General features: G+C 44.8%; 1 protein-coding gene across 1 annotated transcript in view; it reads left to right on the top strand.

Moving 5' to 3' along the window:
- fhdc2 (FH2 domain containing 2) overlaps positions 1 to 11,650 on the top strand; it is a gene marked incomplete at both ends in the record, with an annotated part of 32,607 nt that extends 20,957 nt beyond the window's left edge. The window contains 3 exons of the mRNA XM_080746545.1: positions 5,628 to 5,745; positions 8,087 to 8,248; positions 9,557 to 11,650. Coding sequence (XP_080602671.1) covers positions 5,628 to 5,745; positions 8,087 to 8,248; positions 9,557 to 11,650 — 2,374 coding nt within the window. The remainder of the gene's footprint in view (positions 1 to 5,627; positions 5,746 to 8,086; positions 8,249 to 9,556) is intronic.
- Between the last annotated feature and the right edge of the window lie 898 nt (positions 11,651 to 12,548).

Genomic DNA, 12,548 nt, shown 5'->3' with positions numbered 1-12,548 from the left:
GAGATCTCTCTCTATAGCGCTGCTGCTACTCAAAGATATACCGTTTCAGATCATGACAAGTGACAAGCCAGTGGGCCAATTACATGAGTTATATTTTGTCGTTGTCGGGTGGAAACCTTGTATGTCCAAAACCGTTTGTTTTGTATTTATCATTTAAAAAATGATTTAAACTAGTGAAAACAGCCGATCTACAAGCACACAACGCCTCGCGGTGCGAGGCGTTGTGTGCTTGTAGATCTGCTGTTTTCACTACTTTTGTGCAAACAGTTACATGTTTACTTTTGTGCAAACAGTTTAATTTTTTTCTAATGGCCCGGCCTGGACCGGCCGGGAATGAACCGGCCGTTCGGGAGTTGTCCCGCTTTTCCCAATGGCCAGCACGTCCCTGGAACACATGCATGAGTTACCCCAATGTTCCTCAATGTCTGGTCTGGGGGCCTACCAGGGTTCCAAACAGTGTTGATTTTGTCCATTGAAAAGTCCATTTAGCTTATGTCATATTTTAATTTGAAAATCATTTGAAATGTTTTAGTTTGGCCCCTTTTCCACTACAAGGTCGGAACCACAACTTTCCAGAACCTGAACCTATTTCTTTGGTTCTGGTTTTGTTTCCATAGCGCACGGCCCGGTTTCAGACAAGGTTATGGGAACCTTTTTTAGGTCCTGCTCTTGGTGTAGTGCTAAACTTGAGTTCTGGGAACGTATTTTGGGACTTTTCCGGTTAGTTCTGGTTATATGGAAATGTAAGCAGAGCTTGGTCCCGGAACTTCACAGGTTCTTGAAAGTTCTTGGTTTTGGAAAGTTCTGATTCTAGTTCTGGTTGGGCCCTGTAAGGGGCTTTAGTCTAGTTTTAAGCTGCTCCACACCAATGATTCACCACACAACTCTTTGCAACATGCACCTACTGCTGACCGAGGCTACTGCACTGCTCCAGTGTCTACTGTGTCTCACTCTCTGTCGGAGACTGTGACGGGCCAAGCTTCCAATTGTTCCAAACATGTGGTGCGCGGCCCAGAGCAGAGCGGCATGAAGCGCATGCGGTCCTCGCTACTCCCCCGTTTTAAAACTCGCTCGTTCTCAATAAAAATAGCCTATTTTTTGTCTTTTTTTGACCGCGGTAAGGACCCTGACACCGCGGTAGGCCGCGGTATACCGCGATACGGCGGTACGGCGGTTACCGAACCCAGCCCTACTCTAGTCCCTCCCTGACATTTTAGTCTACTTGTTTTAATTTGTTGACAAAATGTACAGTATATTTAGTCATAGTTTTAGTCATCATAGCATTTATTTAGTTTTCATCAGTGAAAAAAGATACTCAACGAACATTTTACGTCATAGTTTTATTCTACGAAATCAACATAGAAACATGCATGAGTTACCCCAATGTTTCTCAATGTCTCGTCTGGGGCTTATACCAGGGTTCCAATTTCAAACTAGGACTGCACGATATTAGGAAAACGGGTGATATGTGATAACATTGTTAAATGTTGTGATGACAGTATGACTCGCGATAAGGAAACAAATAGTGAAATATACCGTTTTGAATGGCTTTCTGCCTGTGGTTTGCTGCGTACATAAATCCCAGACGATGAATAGCGTGCTGTATGCACACTGGGGGGGAAGTGGGGAGAATGAAATTGATTATTTCCATTCAAACAACATGGTTTTACTGAGAACATTGCACTTGGCTTGTACAACTGCAATGTTCTTCTAACCTAAACTAAAACATCCTTTATATGTGGATTGTTGGATTCTTGACCTAAGTGAAATAATTTATTTTGCGATACAAGTATTTTGTTAAAATTGCGATGCTGATAAACGATCGATTATGGTGTGCAGCCCTATAGTGCCAACGGTACCTTATGGATTCTGTAACTCAGAGTGTACAAAGGACCCTAAAACTACACTGTAAAAAAGTGTTAATTTAACTCTGAGAGTGTACAAATGTGGTTCCATTTGTACACTCCCAAAGGCACAGACCCACGAGGGTCCGTTTGGATCCCCTGGGGGTCCCCGGACCTGACGTTGAGAACCAGCACATTACTCAATAACGTCAGTGCACTCCAGCTGACTGCTAAAACACAACATTACAGCGTAGCTCTGTTGAATTTCTCTATCAGTGCTTTATGTCCAGCTGTTAGCAATAGGGATCTGGCAGCATGAAAGTGGGTCATGACTGCATTGATAATCTGAGCCAGTATTCTATCTCTGCTGGAGAGTTGGCATGCGGTTTCTATTACCTTTCTTCTTCCATGCTCTCCAAATCAGAACGGAAGAGTGCTAAAACTGCGAACTTGTGTTAACTTTGCCGACGTTTGCTTTCTGCACATAAGAAACCTGACAAAGATGTATAGAAAAGCTAATGGCACTAAAGTTAAATTAAATATCGTCACTGTCAGGTAGAAACCTAGTATATCCATATTTGTGAAACTGCTTAAAGGAGTGGCGACACCGGCCGAAAATTAACATTATGATACAGTAGGTCACGTGGTGTTTCTTCAAACAGTCTGAAAAGGAGGCGGGGCCGTATCAGTTAGTAGTGAATGTATACTTCGTCCGTCGTGCGGTGCCGCGCAATGTATACTTCGTCCGTTGTGCGGTGCCGCACACAACCTTGTTGTTAGCGTGTAGCGTGGCTAGCGCTGAACCGCACGGCTATTTGCGAGAGCTATTGTGTGTGTACACACACACACACACACACACACACACACACACACACACACACAGGCTACACACACACACAGTGTATGAGCCGCGGACCTCCTCTGCGGAGGAGAGGAGGAGGAGATCGCTGGTCCCTCGTTCTACGGTTGCTCCGGTGTTTCCCCCAGTGCGCCTAGAGTTTAGAAACTCGCCTCCCTACCTCCAGTTCAGCCGTGCGGGCGCGGTTTTCCCCCAGTGCGCCTAGAATTTAGAAACTCGCGTCCCGGCCAGGTCCTCCAGTCAGGTTTAGCGGAAGACACAGCAGGGTATGGCCGACAAAACCGTCCCTTAGACGGGGAGAAGCGTGTTGACCCTCGTAACGAATCTCTGACACCTTTTTTTGAAGAAGACATGTACTTTTTTACCATTTTATAGCGAATGGTGTATAATTTTTACCCCTAGAACTGATAGTTTTAAAGTTGGTTTAGAAAGTCGGAAACACGCCTCGGACAGCTTTTTTTGGGGCAGTTTCAAAAGATAATGATATGGATACTCGACTCCGCGAGTCTCCGCCCCTCCCCCCATATTAGCCCAATCAAAATAATGTATTGCCGTTACTGTACAGAAAGTACTACTTTCAGTACAGTAACTACAATAAATTAATTTGATTGGGTAATTTAACATGGGGGTACATGACATCATTAACTCATACCCTGCCAAGCCCGAGGAACCCGAGAATTTCCCGATGTCCCACCCTGCCACGCCCGAGGAACCCGAGAATGGCCGCCATTTTGAAAAAAAAAAATTTTTTTTTCAAAAAAATTTTTTTTGGACCCCAAAAACGTTAGTAGGCATGATAGCGATCGCGAAATCGCATGTTTAACCCCCATAGCAACCCCATCTTTCAAGCATGGCAGCCATTTTTGTTTACATTATAGGAAAACATAGTGGCTGTTAACTCATGAATGCCTGAACGGATTTCCATTCTGATTTTTTTGTTTGAAAGCTGTGAGCAATGTGGACACACGTGGTGCATGATCTAGGCATGGGTGTGCATTATCCGTGCACTACTGATTACATGGAAGTCTATGGAGACTCATGGCAGGATTGGAGTACGAAGGTATTGTTAAATGGCAGCAGATGAGTTAAAAAAATTGGCTAATTTGATAGCCATAATTAGCTGTTTTGGCCGTGTCACGCCCCCTTTAAGTAATTCAAGATTATGACATTTTACATGACGATTAATTGTACTTAAAAAAATGTGATTAATGATTTAATTGTGTTTTTGTTGTTGACAATTACATTTCTGTTTGGCTTGTAGGCTTTGAAGTTGCACATGGTAGATATGACACATAGAGATTACTGACATATTTGACAACTTTATACTTAAAAAATAACATTGAGAGTGGAAATAGTCATGATGCAACGCGTTGTGAGCTTGTAGATCTGTTATTTCCACTATGTTTTTAAATATATGAAAATTTTTCAACATGGAAACAATTGACGATTATGACAAAATAATGGCGTTTATGTCAAATAATTGCGATTAGAAGATTATGTAATAATTGTGACAGGCCTACAGTATGCAAGGTTTCCACCTGACCGCGAGGATATAGTGCATACATGGGCAACTGGCGGCCCGGGGGCCACATGTGTGTGGGGTCACTTAATGCGGCCCTCAGGTTAACTCTTATTGTGCCGATCCCGAACAAGTTCGGCTTTATTTCAATCCAATACAATTTATTTTTTATTATTTTACTTACCCTGAGCTGCTTGTAGAGCCGTGGGTGGTCCTGGCTCGTCCTACGCTTTCCAGCGAGCCATTTTACATGGTCCGACGATATATTCCATTAAAAATGGTTTAAAATACATTTTTGAGCCCCCCAATGTTCACCGAATGTTCGGCGCCGCCGGCGGTACGACGTCCAGTGTGCCGATCCCGAATTAATGCGGCTTTTTTAATGAAATGAATAAAATGATCCAAGGCCTACTGAAGCCCCGGCCTAAATTTTCCATCCAGTGACCGAGATCCGGCCGCCCCCCGGCCGGCCGTAAACGAGTAACGCCGCCGCGAATCGCCGCCGAATCCAATGCAAACCCACATCTTTGAAGGTCATTTTCTCTGGATTGTGTTTTTAGGGAGGCGGCGCGAGGTTTATTTACGGCGAAATCGCCGAAAAATGATCTTTTAAATGAGAAAAAGCTAATAGCTATTTTGTAGCCATTTTCATCCGGGACCTTTTCATGACGTGCACGAACGTGAGCACGCGCGTCACTGCAACGTGAGTCCCCGGATGCTAATGCACTCGCCTATGGGAGATACCCTGGCATTCTTTGGCGCCCTCTAGGGGCTGGCACTGGAAGGGTTAATATAGGAATACTGATATATTATTGCTTTACTTCAGTCTATATTAGTAGCCTAGTATAGTATTATTATTATTATTATTTTTTATGTCCAACATATTTGTATTTAAGTTCATAAAGTTAACATGAGTATAACTAAATGCATTCGACATTAAATCAAAATGTTACATTTCAGGATTCCAATTCAAAAGAAGCAAAAATAGCCGATCTACAAGCTCAAAACGTGTCGCGCTGTGACAGGTTTTGAGCTTGTAGATCTGCTATTTTTGCGTCTTTTGTATGACATAATAGTTTTTTTTTAAGGCTTTATTAGAAGTTTGCATAGGAAAATGTACAGTTTCATGACGGTACAGTTCACTGGTACAAGGTCTACTAAAAGGAGATCCATGAAAAGACTAAGCTTATTTCAACAGGAAACCATTTAAGTATCTCATAACATTGAATGACAGACAAATAGAACATGCATATAGTATGCATATATGTCATATATGCATGACATATGCAGCAATATGCAATGTGGCCCTCTGGAGTGAGTGTGGAAATATAGTGGCCCTCTCCATCATTAAAATTGCCCACCCCTGATATAGTGCGAATAATCCATTGTGGTTCTTTCTGCCCAGGTTGTGTGAAGAGTCAGTGTTGGAGGACCTGTCCAGGTTGCAGAGCAGACTGCTGGCCCTCAGTGTCAACACCCAGGCGGATGCAGAGATCCAGCAACATACACTTCCCTTCCTGGAGGTATGTTAACCCATTTAGGCCTAGAATTATTGAATGCTTTAACCAGTGAAAAATAGCAGATATACAAGCTCACAGCGCGGCACCGAGTGCCGCGCTGCGAGCTTGTAGATCTGCTATTTTTGAAAAAGTCGTGAAAATGTGTGCAAATCTTTGACTTGTATGTATTTTTAAAGCGAACATTTGTAACTCAAATTTTGCTTCTGGGTGGTCCCTGGAACTAGATATTTTCAGATGGGGGTCCGTGGCCAAACACATATCATTTTGGGGGTCCTTCACGTGAGAACCACTGACATGGTAGTCTCTCAAGAACTAACTGACTAACTGAGCTCCAGTTAAGTGAAAAGGACCTTTTCTTTGACGATGGCTAAGCCAGGTTGCTGACATAGAAACATAGTTTTTTTCAAAAAGTCTTAGAAGGATTCAAAAGACACTTATAGAATCGGGTAAAAATTCAAATTTTCACGATTTTTCAAAAAATAGCAGATCTACAAGCTCGCAGCGCGGCACTCTGCTGTTTTTCAATAGTTAAAGCATAAAATAATAATACACAATAATTTGTACCCGTTCTGAATGGGGTAAACACACCCGTCTGCTGACCCACACACAGCCAGAGCTGTCACAATGATGTTACATAATAATCGCCTAATCGTGATTATTTGAGATAATCAAATGTTATTTTTGCATAATCGTTTTCATAATCGTTTGCCATGTTGAAATATGTTAACCCATCAAGACCTGAGGTTGATTCTACAAAAGAAATTGTGAAAAACCTGGTGGTTCTCAAACTTGTCCATGTCAAGGACCCCCAAAATTATATGTATTTGGCCACAGACCCCCATCTCAAACTATTTATTTCCAGGGACCCCCAGAAGCAAAGATGTAAGTTGAAAAATGTTCACTTGAAAAAATTAAAATGTACCTGTATACATTCAAAGATTTGCACACATTTTCACGATTTAAAAAAATACAGTTCATGAGCCTGTATAGGCCTATCTGCTATTTTTTAATAGCTAAAATCTAAAATGATGACACTGATGCTTTGGATTAATACATTTTCAAACATTAAAAAAATAATAAAGTAGTGGAAATCTACAAGCTCACAACGTGTCGCATCGAGACACATTGTGGGCTTGTAGATTGGCTATATGCACTAATTTGCAGTTTGGTCCATTGTTATACTACCAGAGTTTAATTAAACCCATTTAGGCCTAGAATTATTGAATGCTTTAATCAGTGAAAAAATAGCAGATATACAAGCTCACGGCGCGGCACCGAGTGCCGCGCTGCAAGCCTGTAGATCTGCTGTTTTTGAAAAAGTCGTAAAAATGTGTGCAAATCTTTGAATATATGTATTTTCAAAGCAAACGTTTGTAACTCAAATTTTGCCTCTGGGTGGTCCCTGGAACTAAATATTTTGAGATGGGGGTCCGTGGCCAAATAAATATCATTTTGCGGGTCCTTCACATGAAAAGGTTTGAGAACCACTGACACAGTAGTCTCTCAAGAACAGACTAACTGAGCTCCAGTTAAGTGAAAAGGATCTTTTCTTTGACGATGGCTGGCCAGATTGCTGACATAGAAACATGGGTTTTTCAAAAAATCTTAGAAGGATTCAAAAGACATTTATAGAATCGGGTCAAAATTATAATTTTCAAAAATTTTCAAAAATAGCAGATCTACAAGCTCGCAGTGCGGCACCTGCTATTTTTCAATAGTTAAAGCATTAAATAATAATACATCATAATTTGTACCTGTTCTAAATGGGTTTAACATGGCAGGATTTGTGTTCACAGTGTTGTACAGTAAATCTGCTGTTTACTGTTTGGTTCGCTGGGAACGTTTTACTCCCCGTCTTCTGTGTTGCCAATTGTGTTCAGCTGGTGGTAGCTCCAGGTCCCACTGCTTCCTGAGTAGACAGCTAGTATGATAAGGAAATCAACTTCCTGGTAGGCTGGAAAACCAGAAGTACTCTGGTCTCCCATGGACCGGAGTGTAGAATTTCAGTTCAGTTCAGTTACAATTTATTTATCGTGTCAAATAAAAACAAGTTCAAATAATATAATTTTGGGGGTCCTTGACATGGCCAAATACATATGTACGGACCCCCATCTCAAAATATAACAGGGACCTCCACAAGCAAAGATTTGATTTAAAAATGTTCTCCTAAATTTGGGTCTATTCTGCATCTACAGACCTGTTGGCAAACGCCAGGTCGCGGGAGGGAGAGATGGGGGGAAAGAGAGATACAAGCATTAAGCAAAAACGGCAGCAACTATGGTAAAATCACTGCTATGCTAAGTAAGAATTGGATGAATCCTTTGTGATTTCCCTTTGTGTTCAGATGGCAGAAGAGCGTCTGAAGGAGGCGGAGGACGAGGTGGAGGGCATGAGGATGTCCAGTCAGGCCCTGGTGGAGTTCTTCTGCGAGGACGACACCTTCAAACTGGAGGAGGCCTGTCGCGTCTTCCATTCCTTCTGCCACCGTTTCCAAAGAGCCGTCCAGGTCAGACCCATAGACGGATGCAAATGTTTTTTTTTTATATATATATTACTTTTTATTACATTTTTTGAAAGACATTACGAACAATACAAACAAGACATCGACAAGACATAACAGGACAAACACACACCAGACCAGAATGCATATAAAACACGAGTAAATAACCTATCATACAGAAGTACAAAGCTTGAACATAGGAAAATACAACATTTGACACCATGAAGCTATTAAAATTGTAGCGGTCATACAGAGTCAAGATGCGCTGGTATAGGACCCCAGATGTATTCGAATGTTGCTAGACTGTCCTGTTTATTGCAAGGCAGCCACTCCAAATATATTAGTCAATCAATCAAACTTTATTACAGCCGAAGCCAAAGGTAGACATACAAACAGTTAAAATACAAAATAACAAATATATAGTGATAGATTATGACATACAGTAGTTATATGAGCTCATTAAGCCATCTGGTGAAACACAAAATAACAGAGGTCATCCACTCTGTTAAAATAATTCTTTTGGATACAAGTGTACCGAGCATGAGAGTCTGCTGGACAGTGTACGGCAGAGTGAGAGAGCATTCGAAGCAACCAAACAGGACAGTTAGTGCAGCAGGTTCAATATGGATGCAAATGTTTGATTGAAAGATATAGATTGTCCCGAGGCACATAGTCAAATGATGCCCTTCCTTGTAGGCCTGTCACAATATTACATAATCGTCTTATCGCAATTATTTGACATAATACAAATAATTTATGTTATGTTGAAAAATGTATATATTTATATTATATATTTAAAAATATATATATATATTGTGGAAATAGCAGATCTACAAGCTCACAACACGTTGCATCATCGCGACGCGTTGTGAGCTTATAGATCGGCCATTTCCACTATCAATGTTTTTTGTTTTAAAGTTGTCAAATATGTCATTTCTTTGTATTTAGGTTATGTGTCATATCTGCCATGTGCAACTTCAAAGCCAAACAGAAATGTAATTGTCAACTACAAATTAAATCGTTAATTGCGATACTTAGGCCTAATTATTTGAGTGACAATTAATCGTCATGTAAAATGTCATAATTGTGCGGAGCCCGCTGGCCTACTGGTCCAGGCGCATACCACATAGGCATTGATGCCTGACGGCGTCACCGGTTCGATTCCCGATCCGGACGACCTTTGCCGCATGTCACTCCCCATCTCTTCCCCGCATTTCCTGTCAGTCTACTGTCCTATCAATAAAGGCATAAAAGCCAAAAAGAAAAAGAAATGTCATAATCGTGACCGCCCTACTTCCTTGTTGTTCCACACAGGAGAACGCAGAGCGGGAGCTGAAAGAACAGAGGCGGATCGAGCGCGAGCGTGAGATCGGGGAGAAGCGTCGCTCCGTGGCCCTGTGCACAGGGCTGGAGCTGGGCCTGAGGCCGGCCACGGCCAGGGAGAGGGAGCCTCGCGGCGGCGACGAGAGCCAGGACGACCTGGAGAGACTGCTGGAGAGGAACCTGAGCTACACCTGGAGCCGACGGAGCCTGAGGAGCTCGGAGCACCGCAGGCACTCGCACCACCTCATCAACTACACCGCCCACCTGCAGACTTCATCATCCACCACGCTGCAGAGTTCATCCGCCCATAATAGCAACTTCCCAGAGCTGGGCAGCAGTCCCACGTCAACCGATGACACTGTCCTCGACCATCACACTGCTCCTCCTGGGATTTGTACTAATTCTCCGTTGAGCAAGAGGGAAGCTCCTCCCCCCGCCGATAGCAGGACACAGACCGATCAATACCGTGCAGACGGCCACAATGTGGAAGCAGTACAGGCCTCACACTTTGCTAAAGTCAGTCCATCTCAGAGTCAGCACGGGCTTTGCTTCAAGGTCTCGCAACAGAGGACGGACATCATTTCTTATGTTTCGCAAAGTCTGTGTGAAGTGGCTACTACTACACAAACACACAGACCTAAATATGAAGTGACTCAAATCCCGCAGTACACACAGCGTTCTGTAATGACCACTGAATCCTCCTCCGGTTCTTGTACCAGCACTGTCACTGTTGCCACCACTGATACGACTACTACCCTGAGTGTTAAAAGCCAGAACTCTGCCCTCATACACAGATTTGGCCAGCCTGTATCAGACACTACTCGCCGGCCACAGACTACTAAGTCCAAAGACGCTTCAGTTAACGAGTCTGCACCAAACTCTGTTGTTCATATCGCAGGAATGCTGTCTCATCGTGATACCAGGGCTGTCCCTTCAGCTCGCCAGGCCTCGGAGAGCCAGTCAGAATCCTTCATGGTCACAGATGTTCCAGCTGGTACACACACGCAGCCAGAGGAGAGAGAGGAACCGAGCCAGCCCGCTGCTAAACCTAGCGCTCTCCAATTGAGCCTTACGCCTGAAGGAGGGCTAACAAGGCAGACAGACATGCAATCGCCCCGCACGCCCGTGGAGAGCTGGACGCCTTCCAGTCTGCCAGAGCTGAGCCCGCAGCGAGCGCAGGAGTACCCCGACCTTCCCAATGGGGAGAGCGAGAAAGACACGTCGTATGCTACTCGCGTGGGCGAGACGCTGGAGTGCCACACTCTGGTGAAAGGCCTGCGATCGTACGACGCCTTGTCACGCCCGACATCCCCGCTCCCACGACCGGCGCCTAGCCTCTGCTCCAAGTGGAGGAAAGAGAGGGACGCTGACTTTAGAGAGGGGGCCGTCTCGACGTCTCCGACACCCAAGGGGGATTCTCCTTCTCGGACCGCCAAGACACCCGTGCGTAGTGGAGTAGGAGCCAAGAGAGGCCTTGTTTCACGCACGTCGCCTTCTAGTAGCACCGGCATTCCCCGGGTTCGCTCCAAGACGGAGTCCACGAACAGAGTCCAAGCCCCGGCCGAGCCGCCCGTCACGCCTCCTCGCCCCATCAGCCGCCTGGCCTCTCCTCGCAGCATCCCCATGCGCACCTCTCCCATCTCGCGGCCCGCCGGCGCCCAGGCGGAGGTCAAGCGAAGCCACAGCGCGAGGGAGAGGACGCAGTCGGCGGGCGAGCCGCACACGTCGCCCGGAGAATCCACCCTGACCCGCAGGACTTCAGACCGAACGGTGCCGGACAGGAAGGTCCCGGGCAGCCCCCAGCCGCCCTTCGTCCGAGGGAGCCCCCTCCGCGTGTCCAAACGAGTAGCCCCGAACTCGGAGTGCCAGGCCCCGTCCCAGCCTCGCGCCGCCGCCTCCCACAGTCCGTCCCCCGCCACGGCCAAGACCATCCGCACCGCCGTCATATCCGCGGCCCGGAGCAAAGCCGCCAAGACGGCGAGCCCGGAGGCCCCCGCTGCTGCGGGCTCCAAAATACCAAGTGCTACACTTATTCCCGGGCCCAAAGTGCCTCGCTCCACCCCAGCTCCAGCCCTCTGGAGGTGATGGAACTTTATAGGTCAGTTTTACAGTTTGTCCACACTTTGTTTGTTTATGTCTTAAAGAGCTTGTCTCTTTGTGTATGCGGGTATTCATGAACTCTATCTCAATCTTTTTGTATTGTTTTCAGTACGTGCTGGGGCATCATTCAGCTCTGCTGAAGCCCTACATCAATGTTAAACGTTAATAACGTGTGCACATTTTCTTGAATACATGAGGTCTCATTAGATAAAGAGCTACATTCAGAACAACAGGATGACCCCCCCCCCCCCCCCCCCCCCCACACACACACACACACACACACACACACTACCTCCATGCACATCTAACAGTGTCCTGTGCAGGCTACAGGGCACTGCATAGAGACCCGCCATTCATCAGCTCTCCATATGAAAGCCTTTTAGTACAGTATGTTAATCTATCAAAATGTTCCAAAAACGTGTGCTTGAGGTCTCACTCATCATCTGTGTGTAACAACTGTAATCATTGAATTGTCTCATTTTCAGTGGCCTATGAAAACAGAATCCTATTATTGTGTTTAGTGATGACATTGACTGAATCGTCCAAAATAATGATTCGGTTTTTTTAAACCGTGGGCTGTTGCTGCAAGATTATTGTGAGCCTCGCTTGGCCAGTAACCGGACTTTCGACCGATACCTTACTGAACTCATCGTCCTTTTATAATACCGCGAGGTCTCGTCGTTTCTGATGCACTTTAAAAAAACTGAAGAAGAGACCGTGTGAAGAAGTCGTTCTTCTGCTGTTGTCACGTTTGAAAAAACTAAACAAAGGAGCGAGAGAGAGAGAGAGAGAGAGATATTATAACTTAAATTGAAAAGTATGGGTTGTTAATGTTTGTTGCTGTGCATTTGTAAATAAGAGATGATGAAATAAAGAATGTAAT

Source organism: Nannobrachium achirus (assembly GCF_963921795.1).
Source record: "Nannobrachium achirus genome assembly, chromosome: 17".
Taxonomy (NCBI): domain Eukaryota; kingdom Metazoa; phylum Chordata; class Actinopteri; order Myctophiformes; family Myctophidae; genus Nannobrachium; species Nannobrachium achirus.
This window is presented reverse-complemented; position numbering and strand designations above follow the sequence as displayed.